This window comes from Chinchilla lanigera, unplaced genomic scaffold, assembly GCF_000276665.1.
Source record: "Chinchilla lanigera isolate Chin_1 unplaced genomic scaffold, ChiLan1.0 scaffold00010, whole genome shotgun sequence".
In the NCBI taxonomy this organism is placed as follows: Eukaryota; Metazoa; Chordata; class Mammalia; order Rodentia; family Chinchillidae; genus Chinchilla; species Chinchilla lanigera.
This window is the reverse complement of record NW_004955411.1, coordinates 1754914-1771444: the sequence shown is the minus strand read 5'-3', so window position 1 is coordinate 1771444 and position 16531 is coordinate 1754914. Positions and strand designations below refer to the sequence as shown.

Below are 16531 nucleotides of genomic sequence, written 5' to 3'. Positions count from 1 at the left end.
CGGTAAAGATTTTAAAAAGTGTTGAGTCTGTGTAATGACTGTTTTCAGCATCTTCTATGTCAAATTCTCATACTGTGTTGGACACTCTTACATTTTCTTGAATCAGCTTTAGTGGATGCTTTTATGGACATTTTAGCATTGAATAGTTGTTAATCTAATTCCATGATTTTACTTCTCTCATTGTCTTCTTTTAGATTTCACAGGATTTGGAGCCAAATATTTAGTACTTTGTTACGCCCAGCTTCAAAATCAGAAATCAAAGTACTTTTTAATCTTTTACACAGTGTAGATATCTGATAACTTTCTAACTTTTTAATTGATGCATGCCAAGTATTCTACTATTTTCCTCAGGGTATCATGAACTGCAGACATATCATCTTCCAAGTTTTGTTTAAAAACTATAACTTAAAAATACCCACAAAACAAGTCACTATCTAAGCAGCACGCCCCAGCTGCTTCTCGGCTTAATGGAGGAGGTTCTCTTTCTCTTTCCAGGGCACTGACCTTGTGCTGCAGCACAGGCCTTATTCAAAGGAAGGCTCACTTTGGTGTTTAAAAAAATTCAACAAAATGAGAACTAACCTTAATGCTAAAACATATATAATTTATCAGATTATTCTATTATTCGTGAATAATCAAATTAGTTGCCTTCTCATATTCAGTCTGACTCTTCTACACGATTATTGTATGTGCAGGTTGAAGGAGCCCTTCCCCTCTTAATGAATACTAGCTCAGACTTTATTGCTGGCTACTTTTTGTCTTTGGGAAATGCTGTACTGCAGAGAGAATTATGTATTAAAATGAAGTGAAGTAAGATTTTAAAATTTATAATGAAGAAATCATGACACAGGGAGGAATATAATGCCATCGAGCTGCTGGGTTGGAGCTGGCATTTTAAAAGCTATGCTCCATGTAGGTAACCAGCATAAATTATGAATTTTAATTTAGTAAAGTTGAATATAGACAAGTTATTATGGTATTTCACAAAATAATACCTTTGTTCGTTTTCTTATTTCTCTTAGGCTGGTCTCTCACGCATGCTATCCATTTTTCAAGGACCAAAACGCTACCAATGGATGTGCTATGGCCAGTAGGTCAGATGGGCGAGGGAAACGGCATGCCACAACACCATGCCCCAACAACATAGAGAAGTCCAACAGGATCTACCAGTGCTCCCCGCCATACAGAGTCTCTTCCAACGTAAGTTGAGACGGCAAAGACTGACACTGGTCATCACCCTCAAACATATAAAGCTTTGCTGTTGTTAATACCAAATAAAAGTGATTTACAGCCCAAAAGAGGAGGTTAAAATTCTAAAACTCAAAATTCTGACTCAGGCATTGCTATTATAATCTAAAATAAATGTCATGTTGCCAGATACAGTTTTTTCTTTTTTTTATTTCAAAGAGAATAAAAAACAATAACAAAATAACAACATAGACAAAAACAAAACAACACAAAAACAATAAAAATAATACAGAGTTTCAAAACAAAATGATAGAAGTTAACAGTGATTGTTCTATTACATATTGTTATCTTCAGTGAAGTTGCTCAGATTACCAGATGTAAGAATGCAAGATTGATCAAACCATTAAAGAGAATAAAAAATAATAAAAATTATTAGAAATAATAGAGTAATTTACCAATGGTCAGATACAGTTTTTGATGTTCTTAAAATGTACAGTAGAGCTTTAACATTTAAACTGAAGACTCTCAGTTTGGGTAAGAACTCCAATGTTTATATTACTAACAATGTCAAGGATTGAATTAAATTCAAACGACACCCAAGGAAATAGGTTTTTAATTATGTTGTGTGTGTGTGTGTAAACTGGAAAATTAAAAGCCACATCAAACTCCTTTCACTCAGTTTTTGTGGTAGTAGTTACTTTTCACCCATCTACAGTAATTGAAATGAATTTAGCCATAATAGAGAAGACTTTTATTCCCGTTTGTCATGTTAAAGCCTAGGCAAATCATTTCACTGATACTCCTTACCATCTTATTTTCAAACTATCTGACCTTTCAGTGGCAGCAAGTTATCTCCAGAAAATGGCCCAGTATTTACCCTCTCTACCTGTTCACAATGCTCCTGATATATGAGTCCAGTTCTTGTCAATTAAACCATGAGGAGTTAATTATTATTTACTGGTAAAAGTCAGCAAAACAAGTGAGCACATCTTGTCTTTAGCTCCTTCATTAATGTGATATTTCACCTGTGAGCATTTCAAGGCATCATGAAGAGTAAATTGCAAGTAGTCAAGCCACTGTGGGTTATGCAGCAACTGCACTGATTATATACCAACTAATGCTGTAAAGCAGACAGCAGGTTTTGTAGGTCTCACAACAACGATGGTACTCACCGATGCCTTTCCTTCCAGGAAACACAGATCATGAAAGAAATAATGAAAAATGGGCCAGTTCAAGGTAAGCTTGGATGACTTATGGCTTTGTCTTATTCATTTCTTTAATGAACAACATTACCTTGACTGCATATTAAAGAACTTTAACAAAAGATAAGATCTATTACTTGGTATTCCTCTTAAGAGCTCAATAGTCCTAAAATCAATGTAGTGATAAGAGTTTTACTCATCTAATTATAACATTAGCTGACATTTCAAGAAGATAGAATTATTTATAAATTGGATTGTTAAACATTAATGACACATTGACAAAAAGATGCTAAGTCTCCTCAAGGTGATCATGGACCAAAGAAGAGTCAAACTTGAAATATCAAGAGATTAATTTGCAATGAGGCTCATTTTATTCATTTAATAGTATTTAAGAGTGGAACAGAATGGTAGATATTTAATTACCTTTTGTTTAAATGGATGAGGTAAGGAATTGAAAAAGTTTGGGAATAATAGTGAAAACAAAGTATGTGCACTCCTTTTTCTATTAGCTTGAAAGAAATTAAGCTGGGCATGGTGGTACATGCCCGTAACCCCAGCACTTGGGTGGTTGAGGCAGAAGGGTTGCTGTGAGTTCGAGGCCAGCCTGGGCTACATGAGTTCAAGGCAAGCCTGGGCTACATAGTGGAGAGACCGTGTCTTTAGAGAAAAAGCGGGGGGAGGGAAATCAAATCAAGTAATCAGTATGATTCTTCTGTCTTACAAAAGGTTTTTGAATTTGACCAATTTTTTAAATGTGTTATTGGGAGTAAAATAACAGTAAATAATAAAGTTGCACAGTGAATTGCTGTACATTGACGTTATGTTTAAGATATCATCTCTTCTAATAGTTCCTTTCATTTAGTATTGAATTTTATTTTGCACAAATAACATGGGTAAGGATAAATTCACAAAGCATGTTTCCTGCACACATATTGCCTGGAAGGAGAGACCCACTGAGGCATAAAATGGGAATTCAGGTTGTGCATTTGGAGCAGCTCTCAAATATTATCCACTCAGAAGAGTACAAAATTAACCTGAATCATTGGATATACACTTAAAAATCTATTGCCCTGTTTTTCTTTTTTTCTTAATGCTAACCTAGTTAGCATTAGTTCAACGTATAGCAGGAACAATGAAGTTTATAGTAATCGTATTATAATAAATCTCTTGCTTCCCTGGAAACATGTCCTGAATTTAATTTTTAAAATCTTGGGCCCTTATGCGAAATCTGAAACAAATGAGAAGCTGTTATCTCCGTACAGCTGCGTGATTCACTGACTGTTATGGGGAATCGTGCCTACTTTCACTGTGTGCTTCAGTAAGCTGGACTTAGCCACAGATCTGAAGGAGCAGGGACATTTGCACTCAAGCCTAAACCCCAAATTCTGACTTTGGCACTTGCTACCTAAATGAATTTGGTCATTTACTCAATTCCTCTGAATCTTTAAATCATTGTATTCCTGTTTCTGGGTTTTATTCCCCTGTCTATTTTTAATCGGTCCATGAAATTTTAAATTGTAATTATTTAAAGTTGAGATGATGTTAGGCATATTTTATGGTCATATACATAAATGTTCACATATTTCACATGATTGAGAAATGAACAGAAAAGAATGTCAAAGCAATAAAAGAAAAATGCAAATTACCCGACACCCGTTTAGCAAAGCTTTGTTGGTAATTAGCTCCCTGGCAGCCTGAGCGGCAGTTACGGCCACGGCCTCCTGCCCGCCGCAGGTTTCACTTCTGCAGGACGCGCTGACTGCAGCTTCCCAAGAGTGGAATCGCACTGCCGTAACTTAGATAATTATAGGCTTATTATTGTTCACTGGTTTGGTTTGGTGTCAGGAGCCGAAGAAGGTCACCTTCTCAGCCTCCAGTTGGCAATGTTTTTCAGCAATGAAGAATATATTTTATTCATGGTGCTTCACATAGAGCTGAATCATACAAGTTTAAAGATTCAGTGGTTCTAAAGAAGGAAAAATCGCTAGCCATATCTTTGCATTTCTGTGAGTGGATAGAGCGCTGTTTGTTTTTTCCTGTAGATGCAACGTGGTTGTCAGTGCACTGTTGCCTGGCCTAACACACAGCATTTCCCCTGTCTCCATACAAAAGCTGTCAGAGGAATGAGCACTGAATAATTAACACTGTGCATTCTTCCAAAATCTGTGGAATTAAAAATAAGTACAGGTGACGGAAGAATAAAAGCAGAGCTCTGCATAGGGAGGATGTTTTAGAGAAGATAAAGCCTTACCCTCTTGTAAGACTATTTAACAGGGCCAGAAAAGGCATAGAACATTAAAAATGAAATAAATGGAATATTAACAAGTTATATTTGACTTTCAAGTATAAGCTTTATTTTAGGATCTATTGAATGCTAGTGACCTTAGTTCCTGTTTTATTTCAAGTGCATGTTGAATTAGGATAGATAAGCGTTGCTCATTGGTATCAAGATACAGATTCCCAATCGAAAATCTCTGTCCACGCCTTCCAGAAGAGAAGTTTAGAGTCTTTACCCCAAATTGCCCAAGCACTTCCACAAAGCAGCACACAACACACAAAAGAAGTCATTTGGGCGAGGGACGAAGAAAGCTTTATGCACTGTAAGCTTAACTTTTCAAAGAACACAACGCTGGCTTTGCTCCCTGGGTTGGAGTGAAGTCCTGTCAGAGTCTTCTTTTGCCAAGGAGTGGCTTCTTATTCAAGCTCAGCAAGGAAAGAGTTGCATTTCCTGGTAAGAATGGAGAACAGTTGCTGCAAGCCTGAGTGGCAGGGTCATCTTTCTCTGCTGGTTACTTGAGGTTTTAAGAGGCTTGTGCCGAAGCACAAGGCTAAGGGACAAATGTCCCCCCACCGCTCACCAAGTGTGGCGGGCCTTTGCAGGGAGAGCCAGCGAGCCCCTGCACTGGGGTAGTGTCCTTGTGCAACAGCCCAAGCAGCTAAGGGTTGTTTGTGTAAAACAATAAGAACATATTGTAACCAATTAAATTAAGTAAGAAACCCAAATAGGCTGAAATACGTAATCCTGTCTTAGTTTCAATTCCTTGAAATTTACCCATTGGTTATTCTGGAAGAGTTCTGGAGGTTTTTAAAGATGATCTTTAAAAACTGTACCGTTTATCCTGGGGTTTTATTTTAGCCATAATGAAAGTCCACGAAGATTTCTTCTCTTACAAGAGAGGGATATATAGACATGTTACAAGCACAAATGAAGATTCAGAAAAATATCGAAAGCTTCGGACACATGCAGTCAAACTTACTGGGTAAGGAATTTTCTTAAACTTCATTATTTGAAAGAATTTGCTGCATGTTTGGAAAATTAAACCGAAAATAAGACTATATCGTGCATTTAGATATAAGAATTTTCCTCGGTATGAGAGTTTCTGATATAAATTAAAAAATTATTTAAATCTTACCACTATTTCGTTATTATTTTAGAGGCCAGTGAAGGCTAACTCAATATTCTAAGAAAGATGATCACTTTCTGCTTCTCATTTACTTGTGAATATGTCCTTAAGAATTTGCTCTAAAGGCAAAGGAACTATGTTAGTGGAATAAATTCTGCACATGGTACAGTCAAGGGGAAGGTGCAGATCCATGCTGTGTTCTGTCTGGGGAAAAGGTCTGAAATGAAAGTGCACATGGTGCACCAAGCTAGGGAGCGGGTGAGGTCACTTTTGATTCTATGAAGGTTATTTTATATTTTTATGAGAATTGTAGGAAATGCATTGATCAAATTTGGCAGTCAATGGACTCATCTATGCAAGGGCAGGAAAGAAGTTCCTAATTCTCGGAGTGGTTGTGTTTTAAGAGTGAATAATTTCACAGATAGGCCCTACTCAGAAAGAGAGTATGATGATGAACACCCCTTGTCCTCCTCGATCTTATTCTGACTGAGCTGATTAGTAAGTTCTTTCTCAAAATGTCACATTCAAGTTCAAATGGGATGTTGCAGGAAAGTTTTGTTTTTGTGTTTATTCAAAGCCCTCGCTCTCCTTGTCTTGGTCTTATACACAGTAGATAGCTCCATTCCTGCTGAACATGCTGGCCTAACTTAGCCTGACCAAACTGACACAAAGAGTCTCACCCACAGCCACGTGACCACTCCTCACTCATCTCAGGGACCTCACTGAGTCCATTCTGAGGTATTAAGGCAACTATTTTCTGGGATATATTTTCAATCAGCATCTCTCCTTTATTTTGAATATCCTAATATGAGAGTTTCAAAATCATCATGTCTTTAAATCTAGACACCACTGATTTATGAGTTATCTTGATTCAGGGAATCAGGAATTCAAAAATATGGCACACCATGGAGGTTATAAGTATACGTCACCTAGGATAAAATGATTAATATTTATAATTTCACCATCAGGAGATAACCTCTGTTGTAATTTTGGAATATTTTGTATATCTCTTAGATATACAGCAATAGAGAAAGAAAATGGATTCTGTAGAAATATTATATGCTATAGTACTAAAAATTCTATGAGAAGGGAATTTTGCAAGTCCATCAACATTCTTTCAAACACTGAACTTTTCCCTTTTTTACTTTAATATTTTTGTTTTTCACAGTTTTGCTTACTCAGCATCACTGAAGTAGAGACCTAATTTACCTTTCCGTTGCTGTGCTTTTCTAGGTTACTTGGGACGCGGTGCTTGTCTTAGAATAGACACATGCCTACCACTAAAAAAAGAGAGTTAAAAAACCATGGCAAATCATACCTTAAAAATGATTATTAATATAACAGCTAGTTAAAAACCTGTCAAATAAATTCTCTCTCACTTTTTCTTTGTTGATGAAAAGTTAGAGAGAAAGAATAAAATTGGAAACATAGGCAATGACATTTGAAAGTACTACTGTTCAGGTTGACTTCACTTGAATAAAGTGAAATTTAATAAAATGTTACAGAAATTGGGTACTGTTGATTCTTTAATATGTTATTTCTCACAAGGACACATTTCCTTTTTTTTTTTTTTTTTTGGTACCAGCAATCGAACTTTGGATCTTGCCCTTGCCAGGCAGGCTGGGTGCCGCTGGGCGACATCCCAAACCCACTTTCTACACATGTTAAAAGTTTTAGAAGTTGGAATAATATTCTATTTTAATGATGTCTTTTAAAATCTGTTGGGTTGTTGTCAGCAGACAATGTCTCACTGTTATACTCCTTTAAAAGCCTCCTTCTATCGAACATATTATTCTCTAACACGGAGCGCGCCTAGCTCAGTGTCCCGACATGACCTCTAGCTCCCGGTCCTCCATCTTTAGCTTCCTCCGCCTCCCACGCAGCTGTGATCGCAGAGCACAGGCTGTGCCAGGAGCAGTTTGGGTTTCTTCCTGTTCCTATACTGCTGCACTTCTCAGAACTGGGACCGCCCAGTCTCGGGGGTAGAGGGGCTCCTCTCCCTTCTGTCACCACTCATTTTCTGGGAAGCTCAACTGTGTCTGAACTCGTCTGGCTTTAAATACTGTATAACAGCTGGCACCAACAGAATTACATTTCTAGATGACTTCTCTTCTGAACTCCAGATACATATATTCCTTCTCCTTTGTCCTTGTGCACAGCTCCATTGTTTTCCATCTTAGCTGGTGACGGCTCTGTCCTTTCCCGTGCTCTTCCTGGTGAGCTTAGAATTATCCCCTCTTCCCCTCCTCACGACTCAGTCTTGGTGTGTCACAAGCTCTGGGGGCTCTTTCAACTTGTGTCCTGAAGACCGCACTTTCCAGTGAACCACGACTGCCTCCTCGTGTCTCTTACCCAGACAAGTGAAGTTGTTTCTTAAAGGACTTCCTGCACTTACCTTTGCCTCTGAAAGTCTATTTTAAGCTTAGAAACTGGGTTTTCACTTTAGATCATTAGTCAGATCTCATCACCCTTTACTTAGACTCCCACCATAATTTTCATTTTCTTTAGAGTAAAAGGGTTTCTGCCATGACCTGAACCATCTGAGGACTCTGCCTGCTACTCCTCTATTAACTTTCTGACTGCTACCTGTGCTCCTGGCACCTTGTTCTCCCTGCTTCCTTGGTCCTGCGCTGTGTCAGGATACATACTGGGTACACAGCTGAGGGCTGTCTCTTCAGCCTAAAGTGCTCTGGACTAGATGTCCTGTTGCTCAGTTTCTGTGCCTCTGTGTGGGCTCCACTCAGGTCTGACCTTCCTGGTATGGCTTCTGTGAGTTGTGTCCTGTGTGATCGGCCACTTGCCCTCTTCTCTAGCAATGTCGATTTCATCATTACCTGCTCTGCTCTCCTAATTTTTCATACAATTTTCACTTTCTAATGTACTTTCTAATTTAATGAGGCTTTTTTGTTGATCATATATTATTTATCTCCAGTTCCAGAACGAAGCTCCATGAGAGCAAGTTCTTTGTTCTCTGCCTTGTCCAGTGCTGATCCATAATACACTTCATGCCTCTTCTGTTCAGCTCATGACCTATTTTCAGCTCATGTTCTGTGCTCCTTGGTTATCACTCATCTTTGAATGGAACTACTATTTGTTAGAAAATAGAGTAGGAATTGTAACAATTTGGAAGGCTGATCTGGGAAGCTGAGTCGATGAGTCTGAGCCTCACCAACTTAGCAAGATATTAAAATGCGAAATTAAAACATAAAAACGCACTGAGGATGTAGAGTTAAATTCCCAATAACACACACATACACACACACACACATACACACACACACAGAAATGAGAGAGAGAGAGAGAGAGAGAGAGAGAGAGAGAAGGGGAGAGACAGCGAGAGGAAGAGAAGGAGAGAGACTGAAGAGAGAAGTTGGAGGAGAGAGCTGAGCCACTCCTGAGCTTTGATTCAAATTTCTCAATGTTGGACTTAGTCTCAGGGCATCTCCCTTCTCTTTGTCCTGGAACGCTCTCTGGCCTTCTAGCTCAGAAAGCTTGGTGGGGTTCATAACACACCCCTTGCAGGTATCTGCTGCCAGGTGCGACTCTTTGCCTCCCTTCTTTCCTCACCCTGCTTTCCCTTCCGGCTGCTCCCTGTGCAGCGCTGGCCCAGCTGGCTTCCAGGGTGCTTGTCAGCAAGCCGCCCGTGGGGAGCAGGGGAGGGCAGGGTGTTTGACGGCCACAGCCTGGATTGGCCCTCACTATAAAGCTCCTGAGAGGTGACTTTGGAGTGTCCTGAACACTGCTGAGGGCAGGTTGTTCCTGGTCAGGCCCGGAGGAGGTGGAGGGGAGGGCTGTCGTGCACGCTTTCCCTCAGCACCGCTTACTTTCTATAGCAGGCAGTGGGTTTGCTGCTACTCCTCAAAGTTACCTTTTGCTGTTATGGTTTCCTGCTTGACCCACTAAAGGCACTACTGAGGTCTGTGAATTCCTTCATTTTTCTGTTCTTATTTAGTGACTTTTCAGGAAGATAAATGAAGCAAAACTGCCTCCACACAGTGTCACTGTAACTGGGGATTCTTTGTTCCTGAGTTCTTTTTTTTGTTGTTGTTTTTCCCGGTAGTGGGAATTGAACTCACAACCTCGCACTTGCCAGACAGGTGCTGTGCCGCTAAGCTAAATCCCCAGCCCCTATTCCTGAGTTCTGATGTTTCAGTCCTCTAAGTTTCTTCTTATGTTTCATTATCAGTACTTTTTCTGCAGCGACATCCTTGATCTAGAAAAATCTCCCCAGTGCACAGTAAGTGATGGACATAATTTCCCCTGTCATCCTAAGAGCTCTGAAAATGCTGATGTTGATGTGGCGCTTCCCTTGATTTAAGACCGATGCTTCATCACTGTCCTTCCTCCTCAGCCACGCCGCCCGTGGCTTCCTTGCCGTGCTCCTGTGCTCGCCCTGCTGCAGGGAAGCGGGGTGAAGGTGCTCACGTCTGTCATGTCCGTCACTCGGCCACTGTCTGTGCATTTCACATGTTCATCGCGGCAGTGGCAGTAGTGTGCTCACTGTTACAAACTATAAATTTGCCTCACGCATATGACAATCAGTGCAGCTAATTTTGTTACTAAGCAAATTGCACTGGAAGAATATTTTTTCCCAAATATTTTAGTCATCTGGGCATTGTTAAGTGCTTTGGAGCAGTAGATTTTAATTCTTTTCTCTATTTTTAATTCCTTATTTGGTAATTGCTACAGTTAGAAAATTAATGCATCAGTGAGTTAGAGAGCCATCAAATAACTCAAGAAAGTTAATGTCCCTTATCAAAGAGCTTAATATACTTCTGTGGAGCACCTAACAAATTTATCTCAGCAAATGGTTTATTGCCCTGTCTGAGGAAGACAAAGCTGTTCGATTTAAGTTACTTGAACAAATGAATTTGCCTTTCCATTAGGGACACAAAGACGATGAATGCGCAGTCTCACTCCCAGTGGTTCAGGGAGTGAGGCAGACACATCCACTGTTTCTATCCCGATCCGTCCCACACGTACAAAGCACAGGGTAGAAGCGGGTGGATTTTAACTTATACACCTTTGTTCCTGACGGTCTTGTTTCACTCCCCTCTCTGCTATTTCCCAAACCTCTGTCCCTGCTCATTTTGGATGCCGTAGGGACGAACACATTTAGCCAAATGAAAAGTACCACATAGTTTGAAACATGGAAGTATTTTATAATAACTAGGATAAAATATTAAATTAAGAAGCTTCTTTGTAAGGTGGATTCCAATTTTATAGACGTTAAAATATGGAGACAAGTGTGTCTTAAAACCAATAAGATGCAGTTCTGAGCTTCTCCCCCGGCTACTGTCTTCAGTGTTGTGGTCCTGCCCCCATCTCCACGGCCATCCCAGTGTGTCCGTGCCCCTGGGCCTCAAAGGTTACGAGCTTCTTCAACACCCGAGTCTCAGGTCGGTGAGGCACTGCATGCATACCTTCTATTTCGCATATGATCCTCAAGGATCACTGAAAGCATTCAGATGAGTAAATTCTGCAGTCAAAGTTTTAGAAAACCATGGAAATCTGGGGAGAAACATAGACTTTTCTTAATTTTGTTATTCCTATTCATAGAGCAGAATTATATGTAAGATATAGTCTACATGTTGCCAAAGTAAAAGCCCTAAGGCTGGAAGAATGCAGAACAATTTATGAACATGAAGATTGTGTTTGCTAAATTGCACCAGGCAAAGACTTGAGGGGCATTTTATAGATTTTAAACAGTGATATTATATATTTGTTAAGGGCCTAAGAAGGAAAGGGGGATTGTTGAAGTTTTTTTAATTAGTACAGTGGAATGATCTGTATTTGTGTTTTTGAAAGACTGCTCTGACTATAAAAGTGTAATATAAAGAGGCAAATTTGGTGCTCTATGTAAAGTGTGAGTCTAGCCTTGGTAAGGTGGTGGAAAAGGTGGGAAGACATGAGTAGATCAAGACACTTTAAGAAGAAAAACTAGCAGACATGTGGTGGGGTTTTGATGGAGTCTGAAGAATGATTCAAGGATGACTCCTGTTAGAGTTATGACCTTATCAGCTGCATGGGGATTGGTGATATGCAGAAAGATAGGAAAGGAGCTCCATAATTTGGGTACATCTTTGAGACATAAATTACAGATGAGTGCTGGAGAGATGGCTCGGTGGAAGAGGGCTGTCCAGTGTGCCTGGGGCCCTGGTTTCGCTCCCAGCACCTCCACCAAATAGATGGACGTCAGGGCTGGTGGGCAGATACATTGCCCTCAAGGCTGGAGGAGAGACGAGGGCTGAAGGTGGATGGAATAACAGAATAAATGAAAAGAAAAGCTGATACTGAGTCATAGGAAATCCAGTAATTAGGTGTGAGGTAGAAAAGGATGAGCTCAGAGATGAATTTAGCCAGTGGATGATTTCTTTGACGTCTGGAAAACGGGAAGAGTGTGTGTAGAGGCTGGTGTTACGTGGGGTATGTGCGCCAGCTCTGCTGCATCAGCACAGAGATGAGTTTAGATGAAAATGCACTCTGAGTAGTGAAATGTTGAGGAAAATTCCTATCAGACTGCCTCCTTTATCTCTAAGAAGTCAGAGGTTAGGCTATCTGTAGGAAGAAGAGCTTGTAGGAAGAATCATTGCCAGAAATTTGAAGAACACAGATGTAGTTTATCGTGGTTCTCTAGATACTTCGGAAAAGGAGGCACCCAAAGAACCAGCGAACCAAAGAGAGTGTCATGCACCGGCAACGGTGCCATTCTGCCCTCCTGTGTGTGCTTTCTGCAGCTGTGGCAAACAGCAGGGGGTAGTTTATTTATGTGCTACTAAATGACAAAAAGCTTCCAATATCAAGAGAGGATATGGAGGACACTGCAAAATTGTTGGGCTACAGAGTGTGATAATTCTAGTCTCAGTGATTTTTTATGAATCTCTAATTTCTATTCATTATTCATTTTAAATTTTTTTTTTCTTCCGGTACCAGGAATCAAACTCACGACCTTGCACTTGCCAGGCAGGCGCTGTGCCGCTGAGCTAAATCCCCAGCCCTTATATTTTTAAAATTTTCCATGGAAAGTTTTTTAATAGTAAGGAAGTAATATTTTACAAGGGAAGAATCAAGTCTGGCTGAGTGGCCAAGAGCCATGTTTTCTATATTAGGTGCCTAGCTCTGTTGTCATACTGGCTGTTTCACTTTGTAGTCATAAACCTTTTATTTCTCTATTTATTTATCCATCCTTCTATTATTGCCAATGTACCTACCTATAAAGGTATTGGTCCCTATTATAGATGAAAATAGTGCTTCAATGTTGACTTTCTAATGTATTTTCTCCATATTTTTATACATATATATGTATAAATTATATATTTTATAAAATATTTTATATATGCATCTGGAAGCATAAATTATGCCTGAGAGGATTACAAAATCATTTGATGTCATTTTGTTGGGGCCACCACTTGTTTTCCCTTGCTGACCCATTTTTCCTCTCAGTGTTTTTTGAATAACAACTGATTGCTAAGCCTAAATTTCCACACTATATTGTTTAACCCCTAGCAAATTGGTGAATTCTGACAGATGTTTTAATTAGATGTTTTTAATGCATGAGGAAGTCTAAGACAGTTGAATGAACATTTCTACTATGCTTATTTAGCAAATGCATGTATATTTGGGATAATTAGCATATTTAGTACAAAATATTTAATTTGCATGTTAGGGTGGCCTTCAACTGCAAACTACTTATTTCTTTCTTACATTTTTCCTTCTAACAGGGGAACACACATCAAATTAAACACTATTCCTTAATTTTGGGGGGGACTGATCAGAAAGAGTTTAATATTTTGACGTCCTATACATTTTCTCACACCTTTCAGAACTACATGTGCATATACAGTACCTTAGATAATAGAAAATACATTCAGGTGTATAATTACAATAATTTTTATTATTTTCTGGTCACAAAAGTAATAAAGTAAATATCTGGCTTTCTTGAATTTAACATTCTTTTATTTTCATAAATAACAAGGTATTCCAAAAATTCAAGACCTCTTGCAACATAAAATATTTCTGGACTCAAGTTTTAATTATTATAAAAAGGGATATAGCTCAGTGACATAGCACCTGCCTGGTAAGTGTGAGGTCCTGAGTTTGATTCCTGGTACCAAAAAACAAACAAACAAAAGTTTTAATCATGAGTTATAACAGTGATGTATAAACCAGATCATTTAATATGGTCCTCTCTGTAAACTTAATTATCTTCTCATATGCAGTAACTTATACAAAAAAAGTTTAAATCTTTAATTTTTGTTTGTAACAAAGATGATATTAAGTGAAAAGTGAAATTTTAAAAGGGAATTTGTATGTTGATATGTACAGAAACATACTATTGCTCACATTAAAACAATTCAAAAGACAGTCAAAAGCTTATTCATACTTATTAATTTATCTAGAACTTCTAGAACTCACTAACTTGAAGAGTCTTTCTATAAAGTGAATGCTTCTGAGGTTAAATCTTTAACTGTGTATTGGTTCTTGAGTCAAGGTAGGCTGTATTCATGATTGCCAGAAAGTACCCATTTATTTTTGGTTTTCTAAAGGTTTTGATCATAGTGAGTTTTAAATTTTTCAATTTAAATTCTAATATATGTGGAAATAAAATACTTTTTAAAAGATCTATTAATATTATATATTATTAGAAATCTGAAAACAGATTTCTTCATAGTAGTACCACTTATGTTTCAAGTATTAACTCTATTCCTTTGTGAAGGTTCTTAGGCTTTACACACTCATGTACATGGTTTGCTGATGTTTGATTTCAATTTTTACATCTTTACTTATAAAGGAAACTAGTTTAAATCTTGTTTTATAATATTGCCTTTTGGATTTTGATATTATTCTCATGAAATGAATGAATAATTTGCAGTGATTTTCAAATTTATGGAGTTGTTTATAAAGTATGCCTTTACTCAAAAGAGCTCACATTAAACTATCTGATTTTAAAGCTATTCATAGTAGTAGTGGTCTACGTCCTCAATAGTTTACTCCATACCCATTTGCTTCATCTGATTTTTAGGTCTAAATTTGTATTTTTTCATAAAACTTATTTATCAACATTTGTAAGCTGGTTGTAACAATAATGGGGTGATGATGATGATATGACCCTGTTGAAATAATAGTGGTTGTCTACTGCCTCGCCTTAGTACTTAAATTACTCCATGTTCTTCCAAGTACCTTTCATGCCTGAAACTGATAGTCCTGACACAGTGAAAACCATTCTTACAAAGAAAATGCCTAAGGAAAACAGCATTTTAGTGACAAGATTCTGATAGTTTGGCTTAAAAACCCTAGATTATATTGTTGGTACATTTACTTTCACAGATAGATAGATAGATAGATCATGTATGTTTTGCTATTTTTTAAACTAAAGTTGTTATTTGGGATTTTAGACAATAAATCAATGTATAAATATCTCATTTTACATTGGAAGATGCTAATAGTTTTCTACCTTCTTTTTGTCTTTGATAAAATTGAGATATTTGGAGTATTTGTTATTATAACAGATTCATTGCTTTTCTGTTGCCTAAAACTTTCTTGATTTTGAAAAAGCCCTTTAGAAAATGATAAGGTGCTTCAGAATAGATCAAAAAGGAAAAGTGACTATGTCTTAGTAGAGAACCAAGAAGAAAATTATGAAGAAATATTTAAATGCTATTATACACAAAGTTGAACCAACCAAGTGTGCAGAAATAAAGTAGAAGTTACAATACTATTTCAAAAAACAGGAAATCAAAATCAGGTAAAGTTAAAAAGAAAATTAACAAAACAAAATATTCATGTTATAAAAATGCAATCCTCAACCATCAAATTTACTTAAGTAAAAACACAATAAACATCAGAAAAGTTGCTATAAACTGTTGAGAAAGATAGCAGAACCTAATAAACCTTTAGTTCCAAATGCCATTGGTGCTGAGCATCATCAGCTGAGCCCTTTCCATCTTTGTTTTAGTTTTCCGAAAGATCTATTCTGATTCACAATAACCCCAAACTCAGATGCATCATTTTCTATTGGAATCTCAGCTTCATTACCCTATGTGGTTTTCAAAAATTTGCTTATAACTATTGCATCTTCTCGGTCTCCGGTACAATCCCCATCCAATACTCTGAAGTTCTGATTGATAGGCAAAGCTCCTAGTCCCAGTTCGCTGATGCTTGCACTCAAGCTTTGCTGAACAGACAGAATAAGGGTGCTCAGAACTGACCACCACTCCTCACTGCAGGGAACCTCCCTGCTCACCACCAGCACTGCTGCTTCCTCACAAAGACTGTCTCCCCAGGGCAGTGCTCTGCTGCCTGTCTCTTCCCGCCACAGGCTAAGAGCGCTAGGAGAGGATTAGAAGAAAAGATTTCTTATAGAGAAAACAATGAGGTAGACATAAGATAGTTTGTAGGGTCCTTGTTGGATAGCATTAGGTTTCTGAATCTCATCCTAATCAAAAGGTGAGTTATTTTCATAGGGTTTCATCAAGAATGTATACAATTTGCATTTCATGAAGAGTCACTGTGTGAGCTTAGAGAGTGGAACTATGAGGTTGAACGCAAAACAGAAAGAACTGAGGACACTGAGGTGAGAAGTCCTGATAGAGAAACAGCAGTGGATTGGACTAGGTTGGTAACTGGACACATGTCAAGAGGAACATGGGTATATTTCGACAGGATTTAGCAGTGTTTGGGATGGCCTGGTGACCGGAGAGAAAGGCGTCAGGGCTGACTCCAGCGCACCCGTGATCC

The 16531-nt window shown here is 38.3% G+C and overlaps 1 protein-coding gene across 2 annotated transcripts in view; it reads left to right on the top strand.

Moving 5' to 3' along the window:
- Positions 1-16531, top strand: part of Tinag (tubulointerstitial nephritis antigen) — a 90402-nt gene that overhangs the window by 37926 nt on the left and 35945 nt on the right. For both annotated transcript variants that reach the window (XM_005377590.2, XM_013510703.1), the window contains exons 7-9: positions 1023-1200; positions 2379-2424; positions 5527-5650. In XM_005377590.2, coding sequence (XP_005377647.1) covers positions 1023-1200; positions 2379-2424; positions 5527-5650 — 348 coding nt within the window. The remainder of the gene's footprint in view (positions 1-1022; positions 1201-2378; positions 2425-5526; positions 5651-16531) is intronic.